The 19,422-nt window shown below is 34.6% G+C and overlaps 1 protein-coding gene across 1 annotated transcript; it reads right to left on the bottom strand.

Moving 5' to 3' along the window:
- Window positions 1-13,556: 13,556 nt before the first annotated feature.
- Window positions 13,557-19,196, bottom strand: LOC128547783 (uncharacterized). The gene is made up of 7 exons (XM_053520966.1): window positions 18,954-19,196; window positions 17,370-17,539; window positions 16,543-16,684; window positions 14,817-15,016; window positions 14,387-14,648; window positions 13,905-14,062; window positions 13,557-13,682 (listed from the first exon to the last, which is right to left on the bottom strand). The coding sequence occupies exons 1-7, from the start codon at window positions 19,105-19,107 to the stop codon at window positions 13,557-13,559; spliced, it is 1,212 nt and encodes a 403-aa protein (XP_053376941.1). The 5' UTR covers window positions 19,108-19,196.
- Between the last annotated feature and the right edge of the window lie 226 nt (window positions 19,197-19,422).

Here is a 19,422-nt window from a genome sequence, read left to right as displayed (position 1 = left end):
GATATATTATCGCTTGTTCAATAAACTAGGTACCCATTCACCGAACTGCGCGTTTAAGTTGAGAAATTTACGATTGAAACGGGTTAGTATATTTTCCCGTTCATGACCATGGTTCTTATAGAATACCTAGGGGTAGGGTATAACATGTACGGATGCATTTTCTTTCTGATCTGGCGCCAGTGCTACAAACCTAAAATGTGTTTTAAGAACTTTTCAAGAATGAGTCCGTCGCCAAACACATTCAACAACGCGTCCCTCGCCAATGTGTTTTAAGAACTTTTCAACAATGAGTCCATCACCAATGTGTTTTTAGAACTTTTCAACAATCAGTCCATCATCCATGTGTTTTAGAACTTTTCAACAATGAGTCCATCATCAATGATTTTAGAACTTTTCAACAATGATTCAATCATCAATGCTTTTTTAGAACTTTTCAACAATGAGTCCATCATCATTGTGCTTTTAGAACTTTTCAACAATGAGTCCATCATAATTTGTTTTAGGACATTTCAATAATGAGTCCATCACCAGTCCCATTTGACACAAACATCTGACACAAACAAAAGTGGTATCCAAAGCTTTGAAATGCAGACGTGCTCTAAAAGATTTAAGGCAAGTAAACCCGAGTAGTATCATTAATATTATTATGTTCAATAAAAATATGTGCATACGCAAATTTGATAAGTTCGCAAACTAATGTTATCTTATGTGGCCTAATAATCGTTTTCCTCTGCAGTCACAATACCTCCTACGGCAAATAAATCAACATGAAAATATTCATACGCATTCTCTCCATGGAAAATTACTTTAAAAGTAAGCATTTGTTTCTGAATAGTTTCTAAAACTCCATCTGTGTGTAAATTATTCAAGAATTAAGTCTGTGAAAAGATATTTTGGACGCATAGAACGCAACCAAGCCACATAATTGCTTGACATGGTTTGACTGAAGTTGCCCATGAGAGGGAATAAAATGTACAAAATATTTTACGTCTCCTAGATTCGGCTTATTAATAAGCGGAATTCTATTACAGAAAAAATCAATGATCTCCATGATTCCAAAGGACCATAGAATATAACAACAGTCCAAGTAGGTGAGTCATTTTACAGTCGCCACATGACACTTAAAGTTCCCTTTTGTGATAGATAATAAAATCTGTGAAAGAATCTTAGGAAGAAACATAGGACGGAACCAGGAATCACAATAGCAGACTCGAATTGATTGAATCTGGTCATGAGAGGTAATGAAATGTGCAACGCCTCACGCTTCCTAGCACAAGCTTAAGCGGAATTGTGTTACAGTAAACTTGAATGTTTTGCGTGATCCCAAATGACCAGAAAATATTAATACTGAGTTTAATTTCGGGGAGAAATTTTACAGAAGCCTCTTTAATATAAATATATTTTCATATAACGATGTCTTGCATAAGGAAACATATAACCCTGGTCTATTTGTTCGAACTGCTTATTTACAGTACAAGTAACTCCATAAGGGGCAGTAGTTATGACGCTGCTGTATCATGGTATATTGTCATATGAAATCCAAGTTTACAAAAACAAAATATTATTTTTTCTATGTATCTTGAAATTTTGTGATGATCAAACTTTTATTTTATATACTTATAACTGATGACTCTAGTAAATATTTAACTATTTCACAGTTTTTACCATTGGCTTATGTATAGTATAGTAACTCCTAATGAACGCATTAAAATGTAGATAATGTAAACAATTACAGTAAGCATTGTAATGAATATTCTTATATAAACATATAAAATACCTGATTTCAATATTTGTGCATACCTCGCCATAACAGGAATCAAGATGAAAAGTGTATAAGTTCCTTAAATCGCATACTGTAACTTCTTTGTAGTTTTCTAAAATTCTTATATGTGAACACACTGAAGTAACTGATTTGACCAGTGCAAGTGAGAAGATAAAACAATTAGGGGTCTGCGACCAGTAAGGACCCAAATCAGCGCATGCAATGTAATGTTCGTTTTTCATCCCCACATCCAGACTGTTCTTTTATCAGCTTCACTACTTGCATCGAATGATAAGTGAACGGAATTGATACATATCTGGATGATTATTGCTGGGTTATTGCACACGGGCGCTCAATTCATACATAAAGATACATCAAGAGCTAGAAATATACAGTTGAAAGCGTTTAATGAGACAAATTAAAATACGTATGATTGTGACGATATGCTTAATTCTCTCATCCTACCTTATACGGTCAATTATTTACAGAACCATGAGATCTTACAAATAAAGCCAGTTTGCTCTTCCTATGTTCTCATTAATGGTGGCAGTAACGGGCTAAATGTCATGATTCCAGAACACTTACGCTCTTGAAAACGTTATTATAGTCCCCTTGTTAGAAATATTAGCGTATTATGTTAAAGCTGGTAAGAAATTAGTCGTATCTGACGAGCCTTTAATCACATGTGACCGTATCAATAATTAAAACAGGACTCTTCTGGTGAATCATAGTCTAGAACATTAACACACTTGGTGCGAAAGCAAAAATCTAATGACCAAATAACAGAATGTTTATCGAAATATGTTTCTTAAATTATGCTATTTTATATCAATATTAAATAACATAGATTCACTGTAAATTCATGATTGATAATTATGTTAGTTATATTTACTGGTTGTTTGATATTTCCGAAACGAATAATATTTTGCTGTTAGACTGGACCTGGAATAATGCCAGCAATACATATTTACCCAGTATAGAGATGTTTTTAATGTCTAAGCATTTTAGTGTTATAAGAAATCAGTTATCTGCACACATTTATGCAGCATTACCCAAATGGATAATACTGAGGTATTGATACTTTAAAACTCACTAATCACTGCGCTTATTTAAATACTGGATGTTTTCAAAAACCTACAACTATGCGCATGTTTAATGTTAAAATGACTTGTGCATGTAGGTCATGTTTTAGAATAAGCTGAACAAGACAGTACTGCTGTGTAATCAGTGAACTCAGACTAGGTCAAATTGACGCTCGGTGTAAAAGCAAACACAATAAACAAGCAAACATAATGTGTTTGTTTACATAGCACTCTTAATGTCCCCAGCAGTAATGACAATACATCATTGTTTTCCTTATGGTTCTTTAATCTGTACAAAAACATGATTATTATAAATCCTTTCGTTCCATAATCACCTATTGTAAGGCAACACAATCAATAGAATTGTTCCGACATTTGGTAGTCAATAATTATTTAAGGTGACAATTTCTCAGTTAAGAAAATTTGAACATGTCAAACAATTACATAACTGATTGTTTACATTCTAGAAATTATTGTATCAAAAAGTAATATGGCTGCCAATAACTGTAACTTCACATACAAGCTTCAAGTCGTCACTACTTCATACGAACTTACGAAGGTTGAAAGTATCATTTGAACTTGAAAATTATCCTTACTAATAGTTACCTTATTTGTCGAGTTTTCTTCCCGCCGGTACGAAAACACGAACACACGAAAACACGACAAATACATTATTTGTCGAATTTTCGTGTTTTCGCTCCGCCCGCTCGAAAACTCGAAAACACGACAATATCTTATTTGGAATGTTCGTGTTTTTGCTCTGGCATCTTCCGTTAGACATGCCCACAACAATTATTGAACTGAACACAACAGAACTGCATGCTAGAAAATATAAGTTTAAGAATAAAAATTGACTTATGTTCTATGTACATTTCGACCGAATACCATTTTGTTACATAAAAGATATCGAAAGACGAAGGTCAAATATCAAAATAATATTTTCTCACATTTTAGACCAAAAATGCCCCCAGAGGCCACCAATGCATTCCTATATTTCAAAAATGTCCGTGGGAATACCATCTGACCCCCTAGATAGGAGGGCATGACACCCTCACGTACCTCAAATTTTTGACAAAAATACAGAAGGGACCACCATATTATACTTACATTTCAAAAATGACAAGGGAGATACCCTGTGATTCCACTGTCAGACGGGGGTTAACCCCCGTACCTCAAAATTTGGACTCAAAAAAAGCAGTAGGGGCCACCGTTTATTCATATATTTCAAACATTTCCAGGCGGACACGCCCTGACCTACCTAACATGAGGGGTTACCCCCTTCCGTACGTAACCCCACTCGGCTCGCCGATGCCGCCTTCATTCTTTAACTGTTGCCTCTCATCGCATCCCATTGGAATATTTCTAGAACCGGGTCTGTTATACATACGTTTTATATTCTTAAAACGATAACTGACATCTGACATATTATTGTATTGTTTTATAATCTCAGATATCCTAATGCAGCTTTAGTGAATATAAATAAATTCTGAATTGACGGTTCGTTCGAACAGAAAGAAAAGTGCTTCTAAAACCTTTTGCCACTGGTTTCAGAATAACTCTACGTTTTATAAGAGATGTCTGAAAAGTATTTTTCGTGTTTTCGTGTTGTCGTGCCGGCGGGGCGAAAACACGACAAGACGAAAACTCGAAAAATACCTAATTTAACCAGTTTTCGTGTTGTCGTGTCGGCGGAGCGAAAACTCGACAAGTAATGTATTCGTCGTGTTTTCGTGTTTTCGCCCCGCCGACACGAAAACTTGACAGATAAACGGCGCCTATACAACATATTTATACCCGCCAACACGAAAACTCGACAGATAAACTTGTTATGTCAGCGCCCTCTAAACGTCGAGTTTTCGCGTAAAATATGTCGTTTTTTCGCTCCGCCGACACGACAACTCGACAATTTAGGTTTTTGTCGACTTTTTGCGTTGTCGCGTTTTCGCCCCGCCAACACGAAATGGCAGAAATCGGCCACCATAACTTTGTGATATGTGGCTGTGTTTGTTGTGCTCTATACTTCTAGGAAATCTACCCTTACCTTTTAACTTTTTTTAGTAAAGTTCCATCAACAATACATTTATCTATTCCTTACAATAATGATTTAACGTGTCAATGTTTTCATTTAAGAAGGCATATATAGCAGAACCCTATTTAATCAATCGGAACAGTACGAAGAGCTTATTTGCCTGCAGAATAATTTTACGAGGGCCTTACCCAAGTGAATTATACATGCGGCGTTTTACTAATTCGTATTGTTGAGATATATTAAAATGGTTCTTCTATATATCATTACAGTTTCAATATGTCTGTTATGCTAACAAGTAAAGAAACACGGAATCACTATTTCATGACGCGTGTATTGACCCAAATATAGTACGTCCCTGTGACGTCAGCGCGTAAATGTGCTTCAACATTGTTTAAATAAGGACAGTCAAACGTTCCGCGAGACAGATTAGGAGTGCATAGACAACTTATGTTTTTGTTTTGTTGTTGTTGTTTTTTTTTTTTTTTTATTTTTTATTCGCTTAATAGCATATGCACTGTGAAATAAGAGTTACTCAATTTTGTTACAACATTTCTATTATGAAACGTCTTTGATATACAATAGAAGATAAAATGTAGAAAAACTATTTCTCGGAGCCTGTAAAGTGCCAAATAATATGTCGATATGACGTCAAATTTACTTTTTTGATGGAAGTGTGCTTGTATTTTTCACATCAGAATATATTTTATCTTTAAAATGATACCAACGTTGATATTCAAAAAGCAATTTAACAGTGCCTTTTTCAAGGTTTTATACATATACTCACAATTTATTCTATTTATTAACAATGATTACGCAAATAGTCAGCAATTTATATTCTATACCTAAGGTTGTTTCCCTGGAAGCAAGATTATTTAGGGTAAATGTCTACAATATGTGACTTTTATCAATTAACCAATACACAATGTCACTTAATGTACGTGTATACTTATCTAATAAAATCTGTAAAAAGATCCATTGAAAGCATAGAATGCAACTAAAAAGGATTAATAGCAGACTCTGTTTGATTGAGTCTGTTCATGAGAGGTATTAAGATGTGCAACACCTCTCACGCCCCCTAGCACGGTCTTTAGCGGAACCACACCTTAAACACGAAATCATGCGTTTTGCCTTCTAAATATATCCCAAATGAAACACCATTTCCATGCAAAACCGAGACGTTCTATGTACCTTCTCCCACTTCAAATCGAAAGTAACCTTTCTCGACAGATACCAATTATTGGCTGTGATCTGCGAATGCGTTCCAGATTTCAAAACAAGGTTAGTATCAAAGCAAAACCCCGTAACGTTTTGTCCTTTGTAGACAGGTACCCCAACTTTCTGTTAATTTAAGAATAAATACAATTTCAGTTTATCTGTATTTTTACCTCACTGCTGACAATAGTTGCGTCTTATCAACCTTTCTTAGTATAAGCAGTGTTATCCCAATCGAGAAGTGAACCGCATGCCTTTAAAATTCGGACTTTCGAAAAGGTACCATAGACGAATGAATGCGTTAGATCATATGGCCAACAAGAGTTCAAACATCCAATAGTCACATTAACATTGTAGATTTTAATCAATATCATTAAAACTTCATATCTCTATATCTGACGTTAAAAAAGGACAATGACACTATTTCCCACAAAACAAAAATAAACTGACTTACCGCTGTCTCAAGTCATTCGAATAAAACAAATAAGCACGTATATTAATATCGATCATATTACAATCCATTTGTTTAAACTCTAACGCTGATGTCATTATAAGGAAATGTGTCTAGTTAACAGTTTCAGAAATAATAAGAATAAATATGCTGAAATAATTAACTGCATTGATTCAGTTCTTACAAATGATGAAATAAAGTTTTTTAATTTAAAAACATTTTCATTCTATTTCTTATTTAAACTGTCAAATGCTAGTCTTATAAATATCGTTCCATGTATGTTTTGTTGAGCGACCTGTGAAGTTTCCACTTTTCTCTATTTTATCATCATATGCTACTCTTACACTTTTATTGATACAACAAGTGTGTTTTTTTTACTTTAAACTCAGTTATTAATTAGAGAAAGATGTTTGACAAAATAAATGTTACGATTTCATACTCACTATTTCATTCTTGCGTTCAAGTCTGAAAACCTTATAATAAGCGTATTAAAAGTCATCGTCAAATACTGTCGATTTCACGATTTCAACTGGGAATTTTAATAAAACAAAAATACTACATATTTGTCATTTAATATTCAAGATAAAATAAAGATGCATTTTCGTAAAAATAATTCAGTGGAAACCAATACAAGCACCAACAACAATTGTTTTGATTTCCTGAACATTTTTTGTTCATTGCTTTAGGTTTCTTGTGCTTGTTTGAACTTTTGTTTTTGCGTTCTTTCCCATTTATTTTAGAAGTAGTAATTCAATAAGTAACAAAATAATTTTGCCTTCCTCAAAATTCTGTAAAATGGTTAAGCCGAATATTTATTTTGATACTGTTCGTGTTGTTTTATTACATTCCGCTTCCTTAAATATCATAAAAACGCATGTTGGACTAATCTCCATAAAAAAAATCATGTTATAAAATTGTTAAACGCAGAAAATGTGACTATGCTTTGATAGGAGGAAGAAAACGTATTTATTTTTCTCTGTATAAGTTAATTTGTTAGAAATAAAATTACCAGTTTAGAAATAATTTGCATTTTCTACAATGACATGTTCACATTCTTTATTCAATAAAGGAGTTGTTCTTTGTTAAAATAAAACAGGAAATATATTTAATTGAAGAAGTCAAGACTTGTGTCAGTTTACCCGGAGTCGAAATAGGGTTTATTTGATATTTCCACGTAATATACCAGTGTTGTGCGAATGTAATGAAATGAACATGGATTGGTTGCTTGACCGCTTGCCTGGCTGAGTGACAGATCAGTGGAATTGGTAAGAAAATGAGACACTGGTACAAGTAAATGAGTAAAATGCATGTATCACATATAAACTGAATCAAACAGTCTGCTATTGTTTCGCTTGGTTGTGAAGGATCAAATAGCTCTTATGTAGTTCATTTACCGCACCGTCGCAACTAATACTACTGTACAATGGGACTAGTATTCTTTGAATTAAAATAGTTCTGCACGTTAGGACCAAACTTACTTTTTCTATAATGTAAAATTTGGTTAAACCTTGATTTTTCAAAACTGCAGAACATACAAATAAACAAGAAATATCTTTAAAAATGATGGTCGGCGAATTATAATAAGGAAAGAAGTTTATGAATTTTTCATCTAACATTCATCTTTCATCTAACATTTTTCAAAATGCAAAACTAAACACCGCACTTTAACAATTTAAATGGTTCTCTTTTAATTTTCCGCTAAGGTTTCGTAGGGTTGCAATTTTGTTTCGTTTATCCTTAGACGAATAATTACAGCAGTAGTTTGATGAAGATTCATGAAGCGGTTCGTGAGAAGAGGTCATTAAACGTGTTTATATTTTTAACTAAATTGGTCCCTATTCCCATTTGTAACAAAATAGCAGGAGGCCTTACGATATTGTTACACATAGAGTTTGATAGAAATCCATTACATTTTAGTGGTTAATGCGAAGAAAGGCATATCTACTTTTAGCTATAGTGGTCCCTAATAGGGCCCAAGTTCCTATTTAAATTAATTTGGAAGAGAACCTTATAATGATGCTCCAGACCAAGTATGACAAAGATCCACCAAGCTGTTCATGAGACGCTGTATAAAGGCATTTCTAGTTTTAGCTTTAGCAGCCCCTAAAAGGGGTCAAATGTCCCAGCTGAACAAAGTTGGCTGCGGGCCTAATAAAGATGCTACAAATCAAGTTTGATTAGAATACATGAGAAAAAATCAATTAAAGGATTTTTTTATTTATTATTTTTATTTATTTCTAAAATAGGCCAACTGATCCCGCTTTAACAAATGCATATTCGCTATTCATGAATCTTTGGAAAATGACGTCACACCTATAAAAAAGTGAAGGTCAAGCAAAACATACAATTGTAATTATTTCAATATTTCTGTTCCATAAGCAAAGTTTGACTGTAGTCATATCACATAGATAAACTGTATGCAGCGTACCTTCATTTCAGTGTAATGAGATTCAGTCATTATATAGCATATATATAATGAAACAGATTTCAACTGAATTCAATATTTGCATACCATACTAAAGAAAAATATTCATATATAATAAATCAGTTAAATAATTTATAACAAATATATCAAAGCAAACAAATACTCATTTTAATATGCAATCTGAATAAGTCACAAAAGCAAGAAACCTTTTCATATACAGACTACAATTGTAACAAGGAAACAAGGAAAATCTTTTAAAAAGCACTTCTCTACATAAAAGACTCTTACTTATCATTTTGAGATATATCAATATTCTTGCTAAATATACTGAGCCAAAGTTAGCTTTAAAACTGTGAACAGAGTCGTTTAGGATAAACGCTTTGTCTACATTTCACTCGGCGTAGCACAATCAACAGAGTGAAAGAAATTGACACTCTCGTCCAATCAGGCAGAGTGTTGCATAAATCTTCCATTTTGATAAATTATCTATAATGCGTTATCAAGTAGTTTGATTTGCAAACTGAAGTCACGTGGCATAGGTAACGAAAACGAATTTAGACGGCGTTCGCCGAAAAACATAGGGCCCTTTGCTTGATATTTTCCTAGACTGTTTAGAAAAATTTGAAACTCACACAAGTTTTCGTAACGGAAGTCAATGGGAAGATCACAATTTTGATACAAAATTTTCAAGTAAACTTTTTTATACGCAGTAGCTTTTAATGAAACTTCTCACAATCGCAAAATTAATGAACAGATAGTCTATAAAATGATGAAATAAAATGTGCATGTTGTAAATGTGCGTTTTTTTTTTTGTGGGTTTTTTTGTGTGTTTTTTTTAGATGTTGTTACAAATTATCACAAGAAAACTGCTATAACTTTTGTAAGTTATTTCAAGCTGATTTTAAGACATTACTTGGATTTGTTTAACGTGTCAAACGTGTTAATATCATATCTTATCTTTAAAAAAAGATAATAACGTTGCCGTTTTAATAACGTCATGCGTTGGTTGCCATTAATTCAAGAAATAATTTTCATTTCCATATGCCGAGTCCAGCCTTTATTCTATGTTATCCGGATAAATAATTACTATCGGTTTATCAGACGTGCAGAACAAAAAACAATGATGAATACCCAACACGAAAAGCCAAGTTCCAAAACCCGCAGCCTCCCCAAATGTTAACCCAGCACGCGGACGCGCACACGACCAACACACACCTACAGAAAGCATACATACATCATGCCGTGAATATCCTACCACTTTAGATTACCTATAGTTTTAGCGATTTAACTCAGCGCCGGGTACTACAGCCAATCTACCCGTATACCTATCGGCTCTGACCCGTGACATTCCGCAGTATAACATCGGTATACGTAAGTTGTCAATACATTTACAGTTACAGAAATGACAAGTAGACCTAATCGAAAGCGCAAATCGCCAGATAGATATGGAGAATGGGAAACGGGATATATTAAACAAACAAACGACAAGATAGAAGAGGTAATGTATAGCATGAACGTACATGTACATTATATTTATCCAAATGTTTACAAAGAATGTTTGAAGAAACAAACGAATATATTGAGCTAGTAGCATAAAATGAACACTTAATTACATTAACTGAATATGAATATTTATGCCATGAAATGAGCCCCATTGTTAAATTAAATCTTACTTTACTAAACTCCATTACATTTGTATTTGCTCACATGAGCACGAAGTGCTCAAAGCGAGCTTTTGTGATCGCCCTGTGTCCGTCGTCCGTCGACAACAATTTGGCTGTTAACACTCTAGAAGTCACAATTTAGACCAAATCTTAATGAAACTAGGCCGGAATGTTACCCTCAATAAAGTCTTGGATGAGTTCGATTGTGTCATCTGGGATAAAAAGCTAGGTCACTAGATCAAATCAAAGGAAAACCTTGCAAACACTAGAGACCACATTTATGAGAGTATGTCTATGAAACTTGGTTACAATGTTAATGTTGATAATCTTTAAGTCACGTTTTATTTAGGGTCATGTGCGGTCAAAAACTAGGTCACCAAGGTAAAATCAAATGAAAACCTTGTTAACACTATTGAGGCCACATTGATGATGTGTCTTCATGAAACTTCAGAATGTTCATGTTGATGGTCTAGAGGTCAAATTTGAATCTGGGTTACCAGGTGAAATCAAGGGAAAAACAAGTTAACACTCTAGACGCCATTTATGACCATATCTTTAAGAAACTTGGTCAGTATGTTAATTTTGATGAATTTTAGGTCAATTTAAAATCTTGGTCAGGTTGGGTGAAAAATTGGGTCACCAAGGTCAAATCAAAGGAAAAGTTCATTAACATACTAGCCACATTTATGACTGTATGTTCATGAAACTTGGTCATAATGTTAACCTTAATGATCTTTAGGTCAATTTCGAATCTGGATCAGGCGGGATCAAAAACAGCTTGTTTATACTCTCTAGGCCACATTTTGATAATATCTCAATGAAACTTGGTCAGAATGTTAATCTTAATGACCTTTAGGTCAAGATCAAATATGGGCTAGGTGGCGTGTACAACTTGGTCACCAGGTCAAATGAAAGGAAAAGCTTGCGGACAATCTAGAGGCCACATTTATTACTTATGTTCATGAAACTTGGTCAGAATGTTAATCTTGATGATCTTTAGTTTGAATCTGGGTCATGTTGGGTTAAAAACTAGGTCACCAGGTCAAATCAAAGGCAAAGCTAGTTAACATTCTACTAGTCACATTTATAAACATATATAAATGGAAATTGGTCAGAATGTTAATCTTGATGATCTTTAGGTCAGGTTCAAATCTGGGTCAGGTGGGGTCAAGCACTAGGTCACCAAGGTTAGATCAAAGGGAAAGCTTGTTAACACTCTAGAGGATACATTTATGATTGCATCTTCATGACACTTGGTCAGAGTAATAAACTTGATAATCTTTAGGTCAAGTTCGTATCTGGGTCATGTGGAATGTGACCTACTGACCTACGTTCGTGTTTTTGAAGATACAGCCTTGAAATTTTGACGACATGAACGGTTTTGCAGACTGATCTTTAAAAAATATTGAATTTCATTGACCTCGAATGTAACCTACTGACCTACTTTATTGTTTTTAAGATAAGCCTTGAAATTTGAATTACATGTACAGTTATGCATACCAATCTTAAAACTAGTTCAGGTATCATAAATGTGACCCACTGACCTACTTTTTTAATATTTTAGCATCAGTTTGACATTTGAAACATGTAGCTCATATTACTTAGGTGAGTGATCCAAGGTCGGGATGACCTTCTTTTCATCAAAACCCATTGAAATAGGAGACCGGTGCTCGGTGCGTGACACCCCCTCCCCCGGTCCCCAACACATTCCACTCCAACTTAGTCTATATACACTAAAATTTCTCAAAATACAGACCATAGACTTACTCTTTGTTTTACTTTTCATTGCAGAAACTATGGAAAATAGAGGATGTGCTTGAGATGCGGGTACGTGCTGATGAGGAGGAGGTCCTGGTGAAATGGGCTGACTGGAATGGTCCACCCAGTTGGGTTCCGTTAAGCAACAACCCAGAACTGAGGTCTTACCTCAATATCAACAAAGGAAATCCCAACAGTTCCACATACACAAAAAATATGTTGCTCGGTGAAAAAAAGAATGACGAATCAGATATTTCGGTACTTTGCCAGACGATTTTTGATAGTCTTTCGGATGCAAGGTACACTGGTGATGGCTCCTTAGGGCGACAACGTCGTGTAACTGTCAAGGTCCCATTTAGGACTGATTCCTTTACACAACTTCAGACTAAAATTCCAAAATTGAAGTCGAATGGTCTTGGAAACTGCGACTGTCTTATTACAGGACAGGAACTGTGTGAGGCGCTCGGTGATGGCTGGTCATCCAGATTCTACAAAACGTCCACTGAGACGTTTGTTAATTTTGCAGAATACATCCACCTATCGTGGGGTTACAAAGAAAGAATCAACTACAATCATGATATGTGTCAAAGGTAATAATATGTAATAATCTGTTTGCTATACTGAAAACGTTAACATAAAATGACATGCATCTATGTACGACCAGCAAAATGGACTAGGAAATGCATTGAATATTAAAGATGGCCACAAACTTTACAAGAGAAAGAAAAATTTCTAACTTAATTATTTAAATATAAACATGTTTACTGTAAAGAAATGCCCGATATACTATACCTGCAGGATATGTGACCAAACCTTCAATTTTACAATTTTTGTGGCAAATTTTTAATAGAGAAAAACATGCCAGACTTACATGTAATTTAACAAAGATCTAGTTCACTTTTGAAGTGGAGAAACAATCATTTTGTTTCATGTATCTTTTACAGATGTCGTTGGACAGGCGATGAGACTGAAAGACCTGAAATGTGCAGCGCAGTTCCAGTTTACATATTAAATGGGCCACCATGGTTACACTTAACTTTCACACGTGCTCGCAGAAATATGGTCACACGTGACATTTCAAAAAGGAGGTATGAAACTATTTTGTATTCCATTATAATTGTCAAGAACACTTTCAGTTAAGTTTTAATATTCTTTACTGTATTTCGGATTTCGTCAATTAGATATCCTGTCAATCCATTGACTGTATGGTATCACGTGACTGACTTTTTTATATGATCGTTTCTCTCTCAACAGTTTCTCTCGTGCTATGTACAGCATTCGATTTTCTCTCTGCAAGATCTGAAATATAATACGTATACTTTACAATTTCGATTTTTTTTTTCAGGAAAATTAACGTCCTGTCTGCAGCCACATGAATAAATTAACAATGTACAGAGGACTTTCAAGGTAAATTTTATCACTAAAATTGTCAGAAAATACCAGTATAGTATGACCAAAGTGAGCGGAAATAACATTAAAGCACTCCTGTTATGATGCTAGTCCGAACTATCACGAACTCACTTGTAAGGACACCTTCTTCTTAACTTTTCCCCCGCTTCTGTTGGTGCTACCAAAATAGGCCTGTCTATGATCGTAATTCTTCCTTTCAACCTGGGAGACTCCTATGTCATGAATAAATCCGAATCTCTTCAAAAAGTAGGGCACATGGTATACCATCGCTGAAGGCACACAATACATGTCTATTTTAAACCTGTTACACGAACAGTTTATATCACATAGCTTGTATGATTTAGATTTTACAAGCTAGATATGATTTTAATAGTGGAGATGCCAAAGTTTTCCGTTTCAACCGAGATTTGAACCAAATGAACTCTGTGATAAATATTGTAGTAAGATATATTATCACGTTTTGATAATGTTAATATGCTTGAATTCATTGCCTTTTTATTCTAATAAAAACGAAAAAAACCTGATAAAAACACTTATATGAATACGTTTCTGTCTTATGTGCTAAACAATAATATATCATTCAAGCTGCTTACTGTGTATGTAGGGCGTTACATCTTCGTCAAAGGTGAGCTTCCTGAATTTGCTTGCCCAGGCCTTCGCCTTTAAGTGAAACTCATTAGACTCCATATATTTTTCAGTCTGGGGTAAAGCCCTGAGCGCTTCCATCAGATCGTCGAACTCGATCCATAGCTCCTGAAGACCATCCACATCCAGAGTTGGACGGTTGTCCTTATCATCATCGCAGTCATGAAATTGAAAGTTAACTTGAAGGCGGCTTCTTGCTTTTGCACGGACCTGTGGAATAATATATTTTGTAAAAAAGATGCTATTGTTGTATCTGTTAAACTTTGGACACAGACTGATGCTTATTAATTTCACTGCTATAAACTAAATATGAATGCATTTTAACGTATCTTTGAAAAACAAACATGATTATGTGCTATGTACAGTTATGAAACACACCTTCACTCCTCTGCCTAAAGTCTGCTCCAGTCTTGAAACAAGCTCTGCCTTTTTCCCCTTGCAGTCAAGTCCCATGTTGCGAAGCTCATCTCGCAACTGAACGACACTTAGACTCGCTACATTTACTAAGTGTCTATCTTGCCGGTCATCTATTATATTTCGAAGCTGGGTTTTTGTAATTATGAACTTCAAATCATCGCCTGAAAGGGTAAATTTTACAGTTTTTACAGTTTTATTGTATGTTTTAAGCTCACAGGATGTTCATAAAATTTAGTCATAATGATTTTCTTGATGAAATCTATGTCAAGTTAGAATATGGGTCATCTGGGGTCAAAAAGTAAGTCACTAGGTCAAATAAAACAATCATTGTGTATGCGGTAGAGGCTGTATTTTTCAAATGATCTTGGTGAAATCTGATGAGAATCATTGCCTTGATAAAATTAAGGTAAAGTTTGAATAATGGTTATCTGGGATAAAAAAAAACTAGGACAAACCAAGTAAAACGTTGTGTAAGCGATAGTGGCTTTATTTTTCAATTGAGGTTAATGGAATTTGGTCAGAATGATTGCCTTGTTACAATTAAGGTCAAGTTTGAATATTGATTATCTGGGATCAAAAAGTAGTCCACTAGGTCAAATCAAAGAAAAAACCTTATGTAAGCAACAGGGACTGCATGTTACACCCGATCTCCTTGAAATTTTATGGGAATATTTGTCTGGATGCAATCCATGTAAAGTTCGAATATGGGCCATCAGGGGTAAAAAGAAGTAGATCATATGGTCAAACTAAAGCAAAACAAAATTGTACGCCATAGGGGCGGAATTTTAAACGACATATTCATAACATTTAGTCGGAATGGCCGCCTTGATGAAGTCTAGGTCAAGTTTTAATATTGGTAATATGTGGTCAAAAACTAGATCGCAAGGTCAAATCAAAGAAAAGAACTTGTGTATGCAATAGGCTCTGCATTTTACACTGGATATTCATGGACTTTGATTACAATGTTTGTCTTGATGACCTCTAGGTCAGATTTGAATGTGGGTCATGTTGGGTCAAAAACTAGGGCATCAAGTGAATTCAAGGGAAAAGCTTGATAACACTTTAGAGACCACGTTTATGACCGTATCTTGATGTTTAAAGTCTCGAATGATTTCGAATGTAGGTCACGTGGGACCAAAAACTAGATCACTAAGTCAGATCAAAAGAAAAGCTTGTATACACTCTGGAGGTCACTTTATTCCCCAGATATTTCTGAAACTTTCTCTGAATGTTTGTTTTTATAGAATCTTGGAGTACCACGAATCTGGATCATATGGGGTCAAAAACTAGGTCATTATGTGAAATCAAAGGAAATGCTTGTTTACCCTGAAGAATTTTGGTCCAATCTTATGAAAAGTGGTCAGAAAATTTGTTTCCATGAAATCACTAGGTCAAACATGTTTACACTGTTATGGTGTGTTTCTCAGGCGAGCGACCTAGAGCAATCTTGGCCCTCTTATTCATAATAGATAGAGTTATTCAATGCAAAGCTAGGGTCATATTTCTGAGCACAATGTAAACATAAAGACAACATTTGCATTTGAACATTTCAAAGCAGTTAATGAAAGCATGGTCAATTATTTTATATGTATACTGTAGGCAATAATTATATTGCACTTAGTAAACGTGTTACATGATAAAACTTACAAGGTAAAACAACATTGCTAATATCATATTTTCAACAAACCTGATGGTTGTGACCATTTCTTGACAGAGGCATTACTTTTGTCGTCCCCCTGCTCCTCCCAGAAATGGAATGACACACCGATTCTCTTCATTTCCACTTCCAGTCGCTCTTCATTTTTCTGATCTATTGCCCATGTCACAATCTAAACATTATTTGCAGAAGTAACAAGACACGAACTAAACTGGCAATGTTTTTTACATGATTTGTTACATCACGTCCGATAGCAGAACTTAATCACATATTGATAAATCACGACGGTGCTTTTACTGTTTTATAGGCATCAACTTCGATTATGTTTCGAGATACTAATCATATGACTTTGTAAAATTTAGGGAAACTGTAGTTACTATTTGACATTGTATAAATATCATGGCAGCGTGTGTGACACTGATATTGTCAACCCGAGGGTAACATTTCAGCCGAGGCGAAAGCCGAGTGGGGACATTCTGTTTCGAGTGTTGAGAATATCAATGTCAGACATGCTGTCATATGATATTTATTTTATTATTCCGAACAAAATTTAGTACTTAAAATGTTTAAAAATGTTTTAATTCATTTAATTTTACAGTTTAATCTTTAGTGCGGTAATCGCCTCGGTACATATTAAATAATGACGTCACTACTATATGTGTACAAGGGAGGCAATCATATGGCTGAAAAATTGAAGGAGTTAATTGCGCTTATATGACATTCAAAATATCAGCTCGGTCACATGTCAAAAAGTTTGAAAATGTTTTTTATAGTCAAAGTATCTCTTTCTCGGGTAAAGGGATTTTACCATTGTAGGCAAAAGGGAGGCATAATAATGTGTTATATTGTATACTCACTTGATTAAACAACTTGAGAGATATTCTTATGCGGAGATGCAAGTCGTCCGGAACAATATTCTTGTAATCAATGAATGGCAAAAGATCAGATTTGATGTATCCTCTTCTACTTCCATTTCTTAATTCATGTGCCTGGTCTTTTGATGATCGCTTGATATCCCATGATGGAACTAAATTACATTGAATGTATTATTTTATTATCTTTTTCTTCAACGTACTCTTTGCTGTAACTGTGTTAATTTTACATGTATATTTCAGCCGTTAATTCAGTTCAACAATATCATTTCTTCAGCAAAGTTTCTTCTTACCTTTAATACCTAAGGCTTTTACAAGTACAGTATGTTAGTCTTGCACGAAAACCAGGTCATTTTTAGCCCGACTTTTCGAAGAATAGTGTAACTATTTTACTCACCCTGGCGTCGGCGCCGGTGTCACGCATTGGTTAAAGTTTTGCATGCAAGTACAAACAGCTATACTTTAAAGGCATATAGCTGTGAAAGTTATTTTTTTTCTACGTCAATTACCAACCTAACTGGGTCAATTTCCATAACTATGGCATGTATTTTGAACAAATTATGTCTCTTTTTGGACTCAGAAAATCCTGGTTAAAGTTTTACATGCAAGTTACTATCTGCAAAACTAATGCAGATATTGAATCGAAACTTCACATGTGTCCTCAGGGTTATAAAACTAGTGGACAGCATTAAGTCCCATAACTCTGACCTGCATTTTGGCCAAATTATGCCCCCTTTTGGACTTAGAAAATCCTGGTTAAAGTTTTGCGTGAAAGTACATACAGCTACTACTAAATGACATATTGATTTAAAACTATTTTTTTTCTTTTTCTAGATCAATTACCAACCTTATTGGGTCAAGTCCAATAACTCTTACATTATTTTGGGCAAATTATGTCCCATTCTGGAATAAGAAAATTATGGTTAAAGTTTGACATGCAAGTTACTGCCTCCAAAACTAATGCAGATATTAAAGTTGAACTTCACTTGTGTTTTCGGGGCTATAAAACTAGTTGATATCATCAAGGCCCATAACTCTCACCTGCACTTTGGCCAAATTATGGCCCTTTTGGACTTAGAAAATCCTGGTTAAAGTTTTGCATGCAAGTACATACAACTATTACTTAAAGTTATATAGATTTGAAACTTATTTTTCCGTTTTCTAGATCAATAACCAACCTAACTGGATCAAGTTCCATAACTCTGACATGTATTTGGGCAAATTATGCCCCCTTCTGGACTAAGAAAATTCTGTTTAAAGTTTTACGTGCAAGTTACTACCTTCAGAACAAATGCAGATAATAAGTTGAAACTTCACATGTGCCTTCGGGGTTATAAAACTAGTTGATAGCATCAAGTCCCATAACTCTGACATGCATTTTTGTCAAATTATGCCCCCTTTTGAACTGAAAACTCTTTTGATATTTTTAATATTTTGGGTAATATTTTCCTGCTTTTGGGACAATATTTCGAATAGTCGAACATTGCCTTCTTACGGACAGCTTTTGAAGTACAGAGAACCGATGAAACATGCTTCCTTTCTGTAAATATTAGAGTGAACAATACTTACTGCTAAAATCACAGATCTGTGACTTCTGACAGTAACACCACAAGCAGAAAAACTGGGAATTTGCAGAGTTTATCCCCTTCAGTATCGTCAGTGCTTTCCAGTCGCAAGCTAGAATCCTATATTTTAATAAAATAAAAAAGCTGAAAAGATTCATCCGCAAGACGCGGTTGGTTATAATGACTAATAATAACTAGAGACGATTGTATAATGATATAAATAGTAAACTGTCATCATTGAAATGTATTAAAGTAACATTGTATAATATTATATGAAAATATACCATTCAGTCTCTATCCTCCTGTTGTTGATTTCTAATCCCTGCTCGGAACAAATCTTCATTTCTGCGAAGGTCTCCTTAGTTGCAACCTCTGTTACAGCTCGATTTTCATCTCCTGATTGTATAATAAATGCGAACTGCTGTCATTGTGGGTGTACAATATTTATAATTGTATTATAATCTATATTATCT

Source organism: Mercenaria mercenaria, chromosome 13 (genome assembly GCF_021730395.1).
Source record: "Mercenaria mercenaria strain notata chromosome 13, MADL_Memer_1, whole genome shotgun sequence".
Taxonomy (NCBI): Eukaryota; Metazoa; Mollusca; class Bivalvia; order Venerida; family Veneridae; genus Mercenaria; species Mercenaria mercenaria.
This window is presented reverse-complemented; position numbering and strand designations above follow the sequence as displayed.

Excerpts from the sequence above, each read along its gene's own strand:
- LOC128547783 (XM_053520966.1), bottom strand. The coding sequence starts at position 19,107 with ATGAATCTTTTCAGCTTTTTTATTTTATTAAAATATAGGATTCTAGCT. Across the intron at positions 15,017-16,542 it reads GAAATGGTCACAACCATCAG|GCGATGATTTGAAGTTCATA; the intron begins GTTTGTTGAAAA and ends TTACCCTTTCAG. Across the intron at positions 14,649-14,816 it reads CTTTAGGCAGAGGAGTGAAG|GTCCGTGCAAAAGCAAGAAG; the intron begins GTGTGTTTCATA and ends ATTATTCCACAG.